The sequence below is a fragment of the Molossus molossus genome, unplaced genomic scaffold (genome assembly GCF_014108415.1).
Source record: "Molossus molossus isolate mMolMol1 unplaced genomic scaffold, mMolMol1.p scaffold_m16_p_5, whole genome shotgun sequence".
Taxonomy (NCBI): Eukaryota; Metazoa; Chordata; class Mammalia; order Chiroptera; family Molossidae; genus Molossus; species Molossus molossus.
Window position 1 is genome coordinate 60,517,210 of NW_023425388.1, and position 17,609 is coordinate 60,534,818.

The 17,609-nt window shown below is 36.3% G+C and overlaps 2 protein-coding genes across 24 annotated transcripts in view; both read left to right on the top strand.

The window, feature by feature from the left end:
• Positions 1-2,285, top strand: part of FYTTD1 (forty-two-three domain containing 1) — a 30,897-nt gene extending 28,612 nt beyond the window's left edge. Inside the window, exons 8-9 of the mRNA XM_036243038.1 lie at positions 40-166; positions 2,076-2,285. Coding sequence (XP_036098931.1) covers positions 40-166; positions 2,076-2,174 — 226 coding nt within the window. The 3' untranslated portion in view covers positions 2,175-2,285. The remainder of the gene's footprint in view (positions 1-39; positions 167-2,075) is intronic.
• Positions 2,286-7,856: 5,571 nt separating this feature from the next.
• The window catches only part of LRCH3 (leucine rich repeats and calponin homology domain containing 3), a 107,063-nt gene continuing 97,310 nt past the window's right edge, over positions 7,857-17,609 (top strand). For all 23 annotated transcript variants that reach the window (XM_036242294.1, XM_036242284.1, XM_036242293.1 and 20 more), the window contains exon 1: positions 7,857-8,133. In XM_036242294.1, the coding sequence (XP_036098187.1) occupies positions 7,872-8,133 (262 nt within the window). In that variant the 5' untranslated portion in view covers positions 7,857-7,871. The remainder of the gene's footprint in view (positions 8,134-17,609) is intronic.

Genomic DNA, 17,609 nt, shown 5'->3' on the forward strand with positions numbered 1-17,609 from the left:
AGCTGGCCTAATTTCATTTTAATTTTTTTTTCCTAATAGAACTCAGAAACCACGATTAACTCGTACTGCTGTACCCTCATTCTTGACAAAACGGGAGCAGTCTGATGTAAAGAAAGTTCCTAAAGGTGTTCCCCTACAATTTGACATAAATAGTGTTGGAAAACAGGTAAATTTTTTCCCCTGTATTTCTTTGGGCCATTCACTGATAATATTTTAGGTTAACAAAACAAATGTATAATTATTTAAATAGGGTGTCCTAAGTCTCATCAACCCTAGGAATCCACCAATTTATCTACTTTTTGTCTTTGTAGATTTGCCTATTTTGGAAATTTTATATGAATGGGATCATACAATATGTGTTCCTTTGTGACCGGCTGCTTTTACCTAGCATAATATTTTCAAGGTTCACTCATAGTGTATCAATATTTTATTTCTTTTTATTGCTGAATAATGTTCCATCATATGGATATGCCATATTTTATTTATTCATTTATTAATTGATGGATATTTGTGTTGTTTCCATACCTTCACTATTATGCTCCTCTGAACATTTACAGGTTTTTGTATGGGTTTATGTTTTCATTTCTCCTTAGTAAATACCTAAGAATGGAATTGCTCGGTTACCTTATTAACTCAATGTTTAACGTTTTGAATAACTGCCAGACTGTTTTCAGAAGAAGTGGCTACACTATTTTATGTTGCTAGTAGTGTGTATGAGGATTCTAAATTTCTCCACATCTCACCAACACTTGTCACCTGTCATTTGCATATAACCATCCAAGTGGTATATCTCACTGTGGTTTTGATAATTTTTGTAGTAACCTAGGATCTTGTGATCTTGCTTAAAATTCACTTACTGCCTTGGCCAGTTTGGCTCAGCAGTTAGAGCGTCGGCCCACAGACTAGGGAGTCCCAGGTTCAATTCCCGCTAAGGGCACGTACCTCAGTTGCAGTTCATCCCTGGCCCTGGTTGGGGTTGTGCGGGTAGCAGCCAATCGATCTCTCTCACTTTGATATTTCTCTCTCTCTCTCACTCCCTTTCTCCCTCTACTCTATCTGAAGATAAATGCAAAATAATAATAACCTTGAGTGAGGATAAAAAAATACACATACTACTTTTTGTAATTTTGTAGATTCCTTAGGGTTTTATATGTAAACAATCATGTCATTCTCCGAATTTCTTTTCAATCCTTAAACCTTTTTTTTTTTTCTTGTTTATTGTAATGGCTAGGACCTTCTGTACAATGTTGAATAGAAGTGGTTAGAGCATGTATGCCTGCCTTGTCCTCAGGCTTGAGGAGAAAGCATTAAATGTTTCAGCATTGAGTATGATGTTAGCAATAGGTTTTTAGTAGATTCTCTTTATCAAATTATAGAGAATTCTATTCGTAATTTGCTGAGAATTTTTATTATGAATGGGTGTTAGATTTTTGTGAAATGCTTTTTTGTATTCATTGACATAAAAAAAATCTGTATAATTGAAGTTATGGAGTATAGACAGGAATTTGACCAAATTTGTCTTGCTTATTTTTATTTTGTCATTGTTACTTTCTTTTCAGAAACGGTGAATATAATTTGGGTGTGCTTTCTGTTGTTAATCAAAAACCAGATTTAATTTGATTTTGAGTTTATCACAGAAATTCAGGAACTCAGAAATTCAAGAAAATATTTAGAAAACTAAACAACTACTTTTATCAAAGACATCACTAGAGTTGGTGGCAGTGATTACAGAGCCTAAAAATAATTCAGATAAAGAAATATTTGGGTATATGACATGTAGGCATTATAGTATATGTGTTTTATGTAGTGTATAACATAGGCATTATAGTGTTAGGAGAAATTCTGAGTCAAATTTCCTGGTTTAAATTCTGGAGCTGTGCAAGTAGGCAAGTTAACTGTTCTATATGTCACTAAATTTACCTGTTTTGAATAGTTTTTGTTAAACTTAGAGTTCATATACATAAAGAGTCAGGAAATGCTAGCTATTGTTACTATGAATTACCATTATGATCATATTGTTCCAAACTAAATATGGCTTACAGTCAAGTTGTTAATTTTTGTTTTGTTTTCTCTAGACAGGAATGACTTTGAATGAGCGATTTGGGATCCTGAAGGAACAAAGAGCCACTCTAACATTCAACAAAGGAGGAAGTCGCTTTGTAACCGTGGGATAGAACACATATTAAAGGGACTTTTGAGTGATGACTCTTTTAAAAAAGTTGAATTGCTTGAAGAGTTTATCACAGAAATTCAAGAAACTTTATTTCAAAATATTCACAAGACTAAATACTCTTATTTTTATTTTTGAAGTTTTTTTTTTTTTTTTTTTTTTTTTTAAAAACATGTATAAATAATGCCCTGAAAGAACAACAGGGAATTTGCCTATCTGTTCCTAAAGATTTCTTGGTTGGCCCAGACAGAACAATTCTCTAGTTGACTTCTTTGGTTCCTCATACAGCAGAAAGAAGACAGACAAAAAAATTATTTTTATGATACTGGTATTTAGCATCTCATTTCCTTTCCCCATTTTTTATACTTTGCCATGGTAAATCTTGGTCTTCAGAAATATGAGTAGGTCCCTTTGTTGCTGTCCCTTATCCTTTAACAGTGTTGATGTAATAAATGCAGTTGACTTTTCTTCATTAGAGATATTTAAAACATTAGAATTCCACTTTTGGGTTTTAAGATTTATGGGAAGATCTGGAACTTGGCTCATTTTTCAGATAGTGTTAGGTTAATGCCCCAGAGTTATAAATCTTTGAAGTTGAAATTTTAACAAGAAATGTGACTCTAGGCCATAAGTCTCAGTTTAAAATGTTACTCCTAGAAGGCCATAAATGCATGTTCACAAAGTTATCTAATAGAGCCTTGGAGGAAAAAGTCCAATGTAAAAATCTGACAGTTTTTGTAAGTAAATAAAGAAAGCATGAGAGGAAGTAGCAGGTTGAAGACAGGTTACTGAGGTGAAAAACTTTAAAACCCAGGTCATAGGTATACTGTTTGGATTTAGTGTAGTCTCGAGCCTAGTGTTCACTAAGAATTTTTCAAGTGATATTTAGAAAAATTATAATCATTAAAGTGGATTGAGTCTCATAGATATTTTGATAGTAAAATTAATAGCCGTAAAGTCCTATACTCTTCTTATTGGAAAAGTTAAAATTTATAAGCATTTATCTTGCTAAATTAAACAGTATACAGCTCCAAAAACAAAAATATACTTGTATATGTCACAAAGGAAAAAAGTGCAAATTGATAATAGACTTATGTTGTAACCTTGTTTTATACTTTTGATTTTGACTTCTTGTATAAAATTGAGTCATTTTTGGTGAGAAAAAGGTTATTTCCCCCCCATACTCTGGAGGGGTAGGAGGAGTTAGTCAGTTGTGCCAAGCTAGTACTAAGAGTTCTCAGATGGTTGTATACTACAAGTTACGGTATAATGCCAAAATGCAACAAAATATACAGTTACAAGTTTGGTCATTTTGAAGCTTAATTTGGTTTGCTATAATGTTAAAACCTCTAAGTAGGTGTTCGCTTCCCTAGAATGTATTATTAGTGTTGATTTTCCCTGTTTAAGAAAAAACATTAAGTTATGGCTCCTGCCTGCCTTGCATTGTATACTAGACTTCATTATTGTCTCCCATGCTACTTGGTTCCTTGATTTATGCTAGCCACGGGAGATTATCAAAAACAGTTTCATGTATCTACCAAAGAATTAAATCTGATTCTTAATATCTGGTATGGAAGCCAGTCACACAATTCGAAAATAAACTCTAGTCTCTCCTTGGGCCAAGGCCTCACTCATTGCAAAACATTTTTGCAAGTATAAATGCCTAGATTTGATCCATGGACAATACATGTTAGACTGGTTTAGAATTACTAGTAGTTTATTTTGCAAAGGAAAAACAACTGAGCACGATTTGCTGTCTTTAGAACAGTCTGTGAAAATATGGTATAAAGATGTTTTCATTTTAAATATTGTATAGAGCTATTAATACATTTTTGGGGAGGAAAACCTTAAAAATTGTCCCAAGTATTGACAGTAAGTACATCCAGCAACAACACAGTATCTTTGGTATTTTAAACTTTTGCTCTTCATGAATCTGTAATTTCATTTTCTTTTTAAATATGCAATTTTGCTTTTGTTACAACTAAACTGAAATTCTTCAGTGCTAATGTATTATATATAAACAAAAGAGTATGCTTTGTTGGAGGAAGATTTTCTTTCTTGGAATGTGGTCGTAGTTATCCTTTTTCAGTTCTTAAAGTTTGTTGTTGTTTTTTTTAAATAAGATGCAACTTAAAATTCCCTTTGCATCAAGGTGTATGCAAAACATTGATGCAGTGCATCACAAAATGAAAGTTTATATTTAACGAGGAGATGCTTTACACTGTACTTTTTGGTGTTTTTTGGAAAAGTTACATTTAGATCTATTCTGAAGCTGTTCATTTTTAACAAATAAAATGTTACAGGTCTCACATGATTTATTCTTAGCTGTGAAGATTGAGTTGTGGTTTTTAGATTGTTCTGTATAACAAAAAACTTTGTAGTGATTATATTTATAATTTTTAGGGTTTGAAAAGGTACCTACAAAATGAAATTGGTAAATCAACCTTATTGAATCCCTGTAACTGCCTTTTAGTCATTTCATTCATAGCTCCAACAGGAAGTAGCCAGGAGTAGGAATTAAAATAGAAAAATCATATTTAGAATGCAGAGTATTAGGCTAGATGAGCCTAGAGAGATCATCCGGTTAAGCCCCTCTATTTACATTTTAGTTAAATGAGACCCAGCTTAGATCTTTTAATTCTCAGTTCATAATAAAATTCTCCTGTGAATTGAACAGCCACAGAAAGTAGTGGAATGGTGTGAGGCTTGTCAGATACCTAAGAAGTGGTAATACTTTAGTATTTATAGCATGGTAAGTAAATCTACCAGTGATGATTTTAAGATTTCATTACTTTGGTATTCAGGTTATGAAGACAGACCTATTAGAAAATACTGGTGTTCCTAATCAGACTATTTTTTTCTAGTAGGCATAAATTTTACCACAATTTTAATTAAAAGCAAATCATAAAATATATTTTTTTAATTTAATTTTTGTTACTGAGGTTTCTCCTTTTCCCCCCATTGACACCCTCCTCCCGTTCCCACCCTTGCCCCCCTCAGCATTGTTGTCTGTGTCCATTGGTTATGCTTATCGTAAAATTCTTCTGAGTGTGAAGAAAATAGGCTTCATTGCCCAATGGTTATTTTTTGTTAAAATAGATATGTATTATCATATTTGGAGCTGGAGAGAACTATTGAGATTTGAGTGAAAACTTTGCTCCTAACTTTCAGCCCATAAAACGGGGAGAAGCAGGGAAGTTCTCTATATATTCAATATCTCTCACTGCCTATTTTTCCAACTGCTTCCAGACCACAGAGCAAAAGTGGAATAAATTACAGATCCCTGTAGCTCTTTTGCTCACAGCCTTTTTGCAAACATTTCTCATCACTTTAATTCATCATTAGATTCTGGTGAACTTCCTACAATGATTTCATTTCCTATAACTCATTCTTGAAAGATAATCTTGTCTCTTGCTTTATGGAGAAGATTGAAGTAGGATGAGAATTCTTTCATATTCTACCTTTACTTTGTAAATGAAACCTCAGATCCTTGGAAGTCTCGAAAGTAACTCTTTGATCTGCCTTCCAGCTTTCTTTCCCTAGGACTTATTCTCATATAGTGGTATATATGGCATTTTCCTCTTAACCCACAAGCCTTTCTTTTGGCCTTCAAATACTTATATATCCTGTTCTCAAAAACTGTAATTCTTATTTCTTCCCAACCTGCTCTCCTGTATTAGTATATAACCTCTACTCTGTTAGTATATAACACATCTTCTGTCTGCTTCTTTCAATTTTTTCACTCCTATTAATATACTCAGCCCTGGGTTATGGAATGATAGAGTTTAACATATTAAGGACCTTAAAATCTAATTGAATGGACAAAGCAACATCAATCTACAAATTTGGCCAGAAATTCGGAGACCACAATTATGGAATGTTGCAATTATAATGAAATGTGCAGGCAGAAAGGAATAAGGTCATACTTCAGAGAACTTGTCAGAAGACTTTAATGTAAATGTGGAAGGTAATAGGTAATCAAATATAGATGACATAATGGTGTATTTTAGAAAGATCTGCCAATTATTTTTGTAGGGTAGCATTAGCATGGAATATATGATTATGCTTTTAGTCATTGTATTTGCATTACTGTATCTCTAAAAAACATAAAATGAGGTCCTGCTCTTAAATAGCTTAAAAATTTTCTAAGACTTTCAACATTCTAGGAATACCGGAATAATAACTAATTCATGCTTTAGATAAATGTTATTTGCCAGGAGTAACAAATACATCACTTGCCACTGCAGTGACCCATGCTCATAAAGGACATTGAACATGAAACTTGTTGCTGAAGAACCTAACATGTAGTTTTGAATTCATAGAACAACTCTGAGTAGCCGTTACTAATCATCTTTGGCACTGAGTTTACACATTTTTGCAAGTTCTTCTGATTAGGAGTTGCTAATTAAGTTTTCATTGAAGAGTTGGACCTTGAGTGATGAGTAGGATCTCTCTAACCTAATTTTCTTTTGCTTTCTGATGTGAACTTGGGCCTGTGGCCCTAGTGTTCACCACATGTACCATTATAAATCATACCTGGGTTTGTTTGTACTGATCCTCCTCCCAGTCTGGAATATTGCTGTCACCTTCCAACCTACCTCAATAATCCAGATTTGATTCAAAACATCATTCATTCATGATATAGATTCCTTTTCTCTGAATTCTGATAGATAATTCATACCACCCCTACTCGGGCCTTTTTTGTTGTCTTATTCTCTAAGTGGTCTATTTGTCTGGATTATATAATTAGATTATATATAAACCAGGAAAAGGACTGTCTGACAGCTTCTGTTTCCCACAGTAAATACTTGGTGATTGTTGGGGAAATTTACATCATGTAGCAGGAATGGCTTAAATGTGCAAAAAACAAAACAAAACCCAAAATATGCTAAAGACTGCAGTATAAGTGAAGTCTAATTGGTTTAAAATGTGGCATTTTCCACTTTTTCAAAACTAAATGGTTTCTTTTTATTTAAAAAATATTTTTTTAACCATTTTCTTTAGTTCTACCTGTAATTCTCTTCATTTTTGGTTCCAGACCAAAATTTAGACTTTAATGCCATTCGTCCTGCCTAATGCAGCTCATCCTGCTTAAAGGACTAGTACTAGTTGAGATGTTTGTTTTATTTTTAACTATTTTATAAAAGCGAGGGAGGGCCTAAAATATTTATATAACCCTTTCGATGAGATCTGTGGAGTTTGGGAGACAGTTTAGCCCTTATGTTTCCCTCAGGCAATAATAGTTAAGATATCCACAAGTTTCCATTTGTATCATTTGGTTTACAGAATGACAGAAGTTGGGACAATTTTTAGGTCGCATCCCAAGTCCCCTTCTCTCACTGCCCAAGTTTCTCACGGCCCTTTTCTGGCAACAACAACAAGTGTTAAGAAGCCTTAACGTAATGCTTAATTTAATCCTCCATTAATGAGAGACGAAGTCAGAGCAGTTTTGGTGAGAAAGGTTGTCTTCAATATATTTTTGTAGAGGTATTTTAAAAATGCTACCGGCGGCTGCTCCGGATCTGTTTTATTTTCCCTTCAAAACCTTGTGGGCGGAGCAAGTGCCTGGATGCGCGGAGGGCACCGCAACGCTGTCCATCAAGGGAACGGTCCGGGGTCTGCAAGTCCCTTTCTCCGCCCACCCAACAGTTCTAGCCGCGCATGCGCCGAACCTGTGGGTCGGGTAGTTGTCGGCTGGGAAATGGCGGCCGCGGGCTTGGTCGCTGTAGCCACAGCTGCAGAATATTCCGGCCCAGTAGCGTCGGGAGGTAACCTCTCCGGTGTTAACTGCGGCCCAAGCTCTGGGACAGGTCCCGGTCCTGGCCCGGGCTCGTGGAGCCGTTCCCTCGATCGAGCGCTGGAGGAGGCGGCGATAACCGGGGTGCTAAGCCTGAGCGGCCGGAAACTGAGGGAGTTTCCCCGGGGAGCGGCCAACCACGACCTGACGGACACCACCCAGGCTGGTGAGCGGGGCGGGGGGCATCCCTGCGGACGGCGGTCCTGGGCGCGGCAGGAGGCCGCCTCAACCAGATGGGGGACTCGAGGGGTAGTTACAGTACTGGTCCCATATCTCCTGGTCGGGACCCGGGTAACGGGGAGAAGGCAACTGTCCCAACCTACCCGGCCTCCCGGGCCTGCGGGCCAGACCCAGAGCCTGGGGCGAGGCGGACAGCAGCATCTCTCGGGGGAAGACCGTGGGGGATTGATGGGTGGTGTTTTCATCCCCTAGAAAATTAACCTCAGTTGCTGCCCCGCCCCAGTTTCTGCAGGCCCTTTGGGATTTGGATTCTAAATGGACTTTGCTAAGATTTGGGGTTGTAGCGCGCTCTTAATTAGATCAGAGTAGCGTTGGTGGCTGCCTTATCAGGAATGCTTCGATCTCAGCACTGGCGTTTTCTCGACAGTTGTTTTTAATGTGAACCCGAACGCAGTAACTTTACTTTAACCACCTTCATCTAGCTGACTTACGAAATATACTTGTAAAAATAACTAGAGCCCACCTTCAGACTCCCCATTACTCATGCCCCTTCTCTCCTCACGCCCCCCGCCCCCAAACGTTGAAGGAAGAAAACTTCGAAAAGATACATAGGTTGCCTAACATATCTGTATTTAGTGCTTTTATAAAACAAACATTTTGCTTTATACATATTTTTGAACACAGCAAAGATAATAAGGAATTGGTTTTTCTTAGTTGTAGAGAACAATGTCTAGTGACTGAGGTATTCACCATAATGTTTCTCTTGTGTTTAAAATACAGCTTCCTCAGGGAGTAGATTAAAAACTGAGCCTATTCATGTTTTTTACAAATACAAAGGAGGGAAAAAAATCACTTACACAAGTTTGTATAGTATGATGTAGTTAAATGTTTTATTTTCATATAGTGTTTTTGCAACCAAAGAATGTGTAGTGCTTTGTCTTATTCCATTTTATTTATCTTATTTTAAAATTTCCAATTTAACACCTCCTGTGTTTGTGCACTCAATATAGATTAATAAGTATTACACCTGATTCACTCATGTTAGAAAAATAAACAGAATGTTAAATTACTTCAGGAAACGTTTTTCCAAAGAAACTTTTGTTGTAGTGTAAAATGGAAGTCATTAAATGCCTACTTATTTAATTTCTTTTTGAAACAGTTGTACAAGGTAGTTTGTGTTTTTTAGTGAATGACATTAAACTTTATTGATAAGGTAAATATGAACAGCCACTTGCCTTTTGTATGTGTTTTTATTGATAACATCTAAAATTGTCATTTATACCCCATATTTTCTGATTCTGTTCAAGAGATGGCAATATGTTCAGAACATGGATAGCATAGTGATGTCATATTGGTGTGAGTCATTTCATATTACATTAAGCCTGAAGCTAAAGAACAAGTTGATTACAGGAGTTTATCTAGTTCATTATCTTACCTGCTTTGAAATAGTTGTAAGACCAAAGTGTTTTGCCTTTAGAAAATATTTTATTAACTAACAGAAAAAAACCTAAGGGTATTTATGAAGACTAATAAGTAATCCCAATGGATTTTTCCTTGTGTTCTGAATTTTTGTTATTATCCATGTTTATTTTTTTATTTTAATAGTTTATATATAAACTAACTTTTTTGATGGCTGACATTTATCTGGTCAAAAGTATAAAAGAAAAAAAACTGCAAAGTATTTTCTAACCTATTAGACTACATTCATCTTAATATGTTAGAAATATTACTTATTAAGTATAAGAAATCTTTGGCAGACCTTGTTAAGTACAAATACACTGAATTATTTTCTGATTGATTTTAAACAAATAATTTAATGTGGATAACATCATTTATTGGGTTTTCACTGTTTGCTATTGTGTGTCGGGTGTTTTAAAATATATTGCCATGTTAAATGCCTAACAACCAACAGATTAAAATTATTATTCCTACTTTTACATATGAGGAATTACTCAGAATTTACAGATGAGGAATCATTCGGAGAAAGTCATATAATTAGTATTAGTGGTAGAATTTTAGCCTGGATCCATCTAATTATTTTCTCTCTGCTATACCACATATCCTCATTATGTACAGACAGGTATTACCATTCCTGTTTTTATAGACAGTGAAACCAAGGTTTGGAGAGAGAAGATAGTTTGCTGAAAAATCTGTAGCTAAAGGCCAGGGAAGGTGGTTTTAGCCAGGATTTGAGCCTAATTTGAGTTAACTCCAAAACCATAGTCTACCTGTTATACCAGGTACTTTGACAAAGTCAGACACAACCTATGTTAGCTAAAATGTTTTGTTTAGACCCTATAGAAAATTTAAAGCCAAGAAAATTATTTGAATACTGTATATATCAAAGTTGCCACACAGTTTGTTCTTTAACAGTTTGTTCTTTCAGAATGTATCTGGTAAAACTGCTACCCTTCAAAAGTTTATATTCTAAGAAACAGTGCATATTACCCATACCATGTATAATTTGACATGATTAGAATTCGTCATGGAACATTTTCTGGACATTTTTCCCTCCTGTTTGTTTAAAATGGTAGAGCTTTAGAAAAAGGGAGCTACGCCTGGGCCTGTTTGGCTCAGAGGTTAGAGCGTCGGCCCACAGACTAGGGAGTCCCGGGTTTGGTTCGGGTTTGGTTCCTGCTGAGGGCACTTGCCTCTTGCAGTTTGTCCCTGGCCCCGGTTGGGGTTGTGTGGGTGGCAACCACTCCATGTGTCTCTCTCACATGGATGTTTCTCTCTCTCTTCCTCCCTTTCTCCCTCCCACTCTAACTGAAGATAAATGCAAAAATGTCCTCGGGTGAAGATTTAAAAAAAAAGAAAAAGGGAGATACTCTATTTGGGAATGAGTAACTTGATTTAGTGGACAAGGAAAATCTTAGAAGAAATCACAGAAGACTTGTGGGGGCAGAAAGGATGTATGTAGCTTGGACTTGGGTAGGCAGAAATGAGAAGGAAAGCCTTTCCAGGCACTGGTGGACATACAAAAAGTCTTAGAGTAGCAGTTAATTTTGCCAGTCTGTCGTGCATTCCCCTTTCTTCTGCTAACAATACAGTACTCCAATTTTCCTAGGGAACCACCACTCAGTTACATAGATCCCTACCCTGACACAAGGGTGTGCACACAACTCAGGCCTAGCCAATCTGTCGTCCATCACTCTGGCCACAGTGATTGTTCAGAGAAGGGCATATTTTCCAGTCAGCACAGGAGTGTTAATTCTGAATTGTTTAATTCAAATTATCAAGAAAGAGGCAAGCTTTGAACTTTAGGGTTACTGAGAGAATAGAATGTGATCCTAGAGCTTGTCCATGAATGGAAAGCAGAGCCAACAGATGGAAAGAGTGAAGCCAAGTTCTGATGATAGTTTGAACCTTTGGGCCTTTATGAATCTTTAGATCAATAGCCAGGCCTTAAATTAGCGCTATCTTGGCTTTTCAAATTATGCAAGCTGATCAAGTCCCTTTTCTGCTTAATTTGTTTATAACTTTTAAATACAGAATAAGAGACCTGACTAGTATAGTGAGACTGCTTTTGATAATGTTGTGTTGAGGCCACTTTGGTCAGAATAAGTTGTTGGATTAGAGAATATAAGACCTACCTTTTGCATATGAGATAGCTAGTTTGATGATAGGTTTAGAGACACTGAGGCTAGTCAACATTCATTAATTCAATAAACGTTTATTGACTAAGGGGTTTTGTCAGCTGTGCATGTACAAAGAGGACCAAAATACTCTATGTCCTCAAATAACTTAAGGGATCAATGGAGGAATAAATAAATGGATGTAAAGATTACATAGGTTGTCTAATAACAGCAAGAATTTTGTGTTAGGCATTATGCTAGGTAATATAGGGGAAACAAAAATAAGAAGAGGCTGGCCCTGGCCGGTTTGGCTCAGCGGTTGGAGTATTGGTCTTTGGACCAGAGAGTCCAGGGTTTGGTTTCCGCTAGGGGCACGTACTGTAAAAAAAATAAATAAATAAGAAGAGGCTGTACTCTTTAAATGTAAAATCTATTTTTTTAAAAATAGGTTTTTATTGATTTTTTTTAGAGAGAGAGAAACATTGATCGATTGCCTCCTGCACGCCCCCTACTGTGTCTGCAATCCTGGCATGTGCCCTAACCGGTAATTGAACCAGGACCTCTCAGTCCATGGGACTGATGCTCAATCCACTAAGCCACACCAGGCCGGCAAGCATAAAATCTAGTAATCTGGTTAGGTGGCTATGATAATAACCCTAATCCATGTGGGAATGAAAAACAGATCATGTTGGAAAATAAAAATAGGCAAATGCTGGTTGAATTGATTTTTAAAAAGACAGTGTATCAAAGATACTGAGCTATTAGAACTATTAGAATCTGGAAGACTAGGAAGATGATATACTAAGCTGTGTATATAAAACATACACCAACCATACAACAACCATATGAAATATAAGTATTATTTTAACCCCATTTTACATATGAAAAAAATGAAGACAAGATTAACCTGGTCAGAGTTTCTCAGCTAATAAATGACAGAACTGGTATTAAAATTCAGGTACATCTGACCCTAAAACTTGTGTTTTTGATCACAAGCCATACTGACAAATAAGTTCTTTGGTTCGCTTGATACCTTAAAGGGGCTGGTGGCACATCTAGTTAATCATGTACAACAAATAAAAATTTAAATCTGGAGCTTTAAGAGTGAAGTTAGGTCTACATCATAAATTTGAGAGAGTCATAATAAGAGTTTATAAGATGCTAGAGAAAGAATGAGAGTGAAAAAGCTGGTCACTGACAACCATGGGGTACACCAGAATTTAAGAAGACAGAAGAGGAATCAGCCTGAGACAAAAGTTTCATAACTAGACCTGTACTAGAATTCTGAGAATCCTAAAACCAAAGGAACCATAGTAACTATGTAAGTTATTTTACACATGAGAAGCAGTCTCAAAGAGATTAAATAGTACGTTTAAGATTATATAGTGAAGTGGTGCCATTTCACAGAAGGCAGGTGAGTCGAGGTCGTACTTGAAGCTATAAGAATCTCTTCTGAATGGAAGACAGAAAACAAGAAACCAAGGATTCAGCTTTGGGGAAAAGCCTATAGTTAAAGGCAGAAGGGGAACTAAAGTTGCACACAGAAATAGAAAAAAGATATAGTGATGAGCCATGGTAATGCAGTCCTGTTGAAGCCATGAGAAGTGAGACTTTCAACAAATGGATACTAATTTACTAGATAAAGAATGAAGATTGCTAAAAGGCCATTTAATTTTTCAAGGAAGCAGTTTGTAACCCACAAGGTTGTGGGTTTGTTAGTCTAGGAAATATGTACTGACGTGTGCCAGGTATCAAATGGAAATCATATATTTTTTGGATCCTATTAATGTATATTTTGTATCAAACACAGTAGATGTATTGTGAATTTTTCTAGAGCAGTACAGTCCAATATGGTAGCTACTAGCCATAGGTGGTTATTAAAATCAATTAAAATTTAAAAATTTGTTTCTTCACCCTGGACAGTTTGGCTCAGTAGTTAGAGAATCGGCCCCGTGGACCACAGTGTCGCGAGTTCGATTCCGGTCAAGGGCACGTACCTCAGTTGTGGTTTGGTCCCCAGCCCTGGTCGGGGTCATGCTGAGGGCAACTGATCAATGTGTCTCTCTCACATTGATGTTTTGTGCGGCCCCCCCCCCCATCTGAAAATAAATGGAAAAATGTCTTCAGGTGAGGATTTTTAAAAAAATTTGTTTTAGCCCTGGCCAGTTTGGCTCAGCGGTTAGAGCGTCAGCCTGCAGTCCGGAGAGACCCGGGTTCGGTTCCTGCTAAGGGCACGTACTTCGGTTGCAGTTTGTCCCCGGCCCTGGTTGGTCGTACGGGTGGCAGCCACTCAATGTGCCCCTTCACATCGATGTTTCTCTCTCTCTCTCCCTCCCACTCTATCTGTACAAGAAATGGAAAAATATCCTCAGGTGAGGATAAAAAAAAAAAAAATTTGTTTTAGTAGTTCTAGCTACATTTCAAGTTTGTCATATTGGATAGCACATTAGACAGATCTGCTACTTATCATATTGGACAGCATAGATAATAGAACCCTTCTATTATCACAGAAAGTTATATCAGACAGTGTCTTGAATAGAGTTGAAATTTTCCTCTGTATTATTATTTTATAAAGTCATATTTCTTTTGGCATTGTTTTTGTATAGCCATGAATACAGTAAACCACCATGGTGACGCTAGCTGAAAACATTATTAAATAATGGTTGAGAAGGAGGCAAAGGGAGGGCGTGGCAGCAAATAGGGTCTCAATCATAATTATAAGATCCTTGTTAACATCTTAGGGTCAGGGGCGATACATAATTTTTTTCTTTTAGAAATACAATCTTGTTGACAGTGAGTGCCATGTAAGCATATCATCTTTGTTAATAGAAGCATTAACTATGTATTTGACACATTAACCACCCACTGAGTATTATGTGTTCAAATCAGAAAGAATCTTTTAAGAGCCTTAGAAATGAGGAAAGAGTAGAAAAGAACAAAACTAATTTTATTTGATTAATCAGATGGTCCAATGTAGTAGATTTGCAAATAATTTCTTCTTATGTTAATTTGTACATGCTCAGTATAGTTTAGAAAGTTATAAAGAAGATGCTAAATATCATTCATAATTCCACTTACCAAAGATAACTAGTAGTAAACACTGGTTTAAAGTCTTCCAAAATTTTCTTCATGAATGTACACATCCTCACTTTTTTATTTTATTTTTTATTATTATTATTTTTTTAGTCCTCACCCGAGGATATTTTTTCTATTTATCAACAGATAGATGTAGGAGGGAGGGAAAGATAGAGAGAGAGAAACATTGACGTGAGAGAAACACATCGACTGGTTGCCTCCTGCACTGTCCAACCAGGACCTGAGACAAACTGCAACTGAAGCATACGCCCTTGACTGGAATCAAACCTGAGACTCATTGGTCCGAGGGCCAATGCTCCAACCACTGAGCGAAACCGGCCAGGGCCATCCTTTTTTTTTTTTATCCTCACCCGAGGACACTTTTCCATATTTTGTTCAGATAGAGTGGGAGGGAGAGAGAGAGAAACATTGACATGAAAGGGATGCATCGAGTGGTTGCCACCCACATGACCCAAGCAGGGCTGGGGACAAACCGCAACCAAGGTACGTGCCCTTAGTGTGAACTGAACCCAGGTCTCTCTGGACCGCAGGCCGGTGCTCTAACCACTGAGCAAACTGGCCAGGGCCAGGGCCATCCTTTTTTAAATTATAAAAATGAGATCAGTCCAACTGGTGTGGCTCAGTGGTTAAACGTCGATCCATGTACTTAAGAGGTCGTCGGTTTGATTCCCAGTCAGGGCACATTGCCCAGCTTGTGGGCCTGATCCCCAGTGGAGGACATGCAGGAGACGGCCAGTTGTTGTTCTCTCTTGTCAATGTTTCTATCTCTCTCTCTCCCTCTCCTTTCCTCTCTCTCACTAATATCAATAAAGAAAAAAAGTGTTTGAAAAAAAAATGAGATCATACAAAGGCTGTTTTATCATCTAATTTTTTTTCTACATAAGAGACAATATCAGAAAATAGAGATCTGTAGCATAATTTTCAATAGTAGTTCACTGTATAAATAACTGTCATTTAATTTACCCTATTGATGCACATTGGGATTTTCAGCTTTCTCTATAACAAATGATATTGCTGAGAATGGCCTAGTATGTGGATCTCTTTGCAGACTTGTCTAATTATTTCCTAAGGATAAATTTCTAGAAATAGAATTAATTATAAGATATGTACAATGTTCGAGTTTTTATATAGATTGTAAAATTGTTCTTCCAAAAGGGTTATTCAGCAGTGCATGAGCTGTCTTCACTTTACACCCACTTGTCTTCTCATTTTTTTTTAATCTGTGTCAGATTGATAAGTGAAAGATAGTATCTCCTCGTTACATAGTCATTACATCTTGAGAAATGTCATTATTTTTTACAACAAGAAAAGTGTAAATTCAAGGGGAAAATATTTGTTTTTTCTGGGTTGGTTTGTTTGTTTATTGTCATAGGACCAGCTGATAACAAAGAATTGGAAGCTCCTTGTGAATGTATATAAACTCCTGTATATTTATTTTGAATTCTTTTGTAATTGTAAGAGTAATGCATATTTACTATAGGAAATTTGGAAAAACAAATAAGGTAGAGAAAGGAAAAAATTGAATTATACTACTGCATAGATAAACCACTGTGAACATTTGACATAGTCTTCTAGGCTTTTAAAAAAAATTTTATGCATGTATATATATATTGAAAGACATGGTGTCAGCTTTTTGTAGTTTGTTTAGATTTATATTAATTTAGAGTATATTGGAAATACTCTGCCATGTCTGTTAAAATTGTCTTTTAATTTTAATGGCTGCATATTATTTAATCATATCTTTGTGTGTAGCCAAATACCTTCTATTGGACATTTAGGCTATTTCTAACTTTTTGTTATTATAAATAGCATTTTGAACATCCTTTTGTATAACTTTTTGCTCACATATCTTATTATTTCCTTTGTGTACTTCCTAGAAGTGGAATTATTCTAACAAATTATATGTAATTTTAAAAACTTAAACTTCGTTCACAAACAAAATTTCAAAAGCAGTTCCTAATAGAAACAGGGCTACATATTGTGTGTAGCCTAGTTAGATTTATAGGCAACTCACAAAAACCTTTTTTTTTTCCCCCTAAACATAAAAGTTGGCTTACCTCACATTTCAAACCTCTTTACACCTAACAGGTATGATCTCCGACATGTCTCTCTCTCTAAAGAGTTTGTGTATGTATTAATCACATACATTTTTATCTTATTTATTAATTTTTTTAAATCCTCACCCAAAGATATTTTTTCATTTATCTTCAGATAAAAGTGGGAGGGAAGGAGAGAGAGAGAAAGAGAAAGAAAAAGAAACATGGATGTGAAACACACTGATTGGCTACCTCCCGCACTGGGTCGGGAACTGAATCGCAACCGAGGTACTTGCCCTTGACTGGAATCGGACCTGTGACTCTCTGGTCCTCCGGCCGACTAAGCCAAGCCAGCCAGGGCCACATACATTTTTATTGCAGTACCTCTAACCTTAGAGAAGATCTGGGGTGCAGAATTTGAAGTTGCCTCAGGAGGGAACTTGAAATTTGAAGGCTTGACATTTTCTTAGGAATTCTACCCAGGAGAGGGCAAAAGGAGGTTTACAGTTGTAAATTAATACAAATAAACAATACAATAATTAATAGATAATAATACATGAATAAATTCTAGGTTTAGCGTACTTGAAACTGTTGTATTTTGGCCCACCCCTGTATTTTTATGCTTGTTTTAATACAAATCTATGGTTTCAAATGACCAACCATTATGGAAGATCAAACCAAATAAGTTTCTATAATGTTTATACTGTTGTTTTTCTGTAATCTAACCCCCTTCCATGCATATCCCAGTGTCAGAG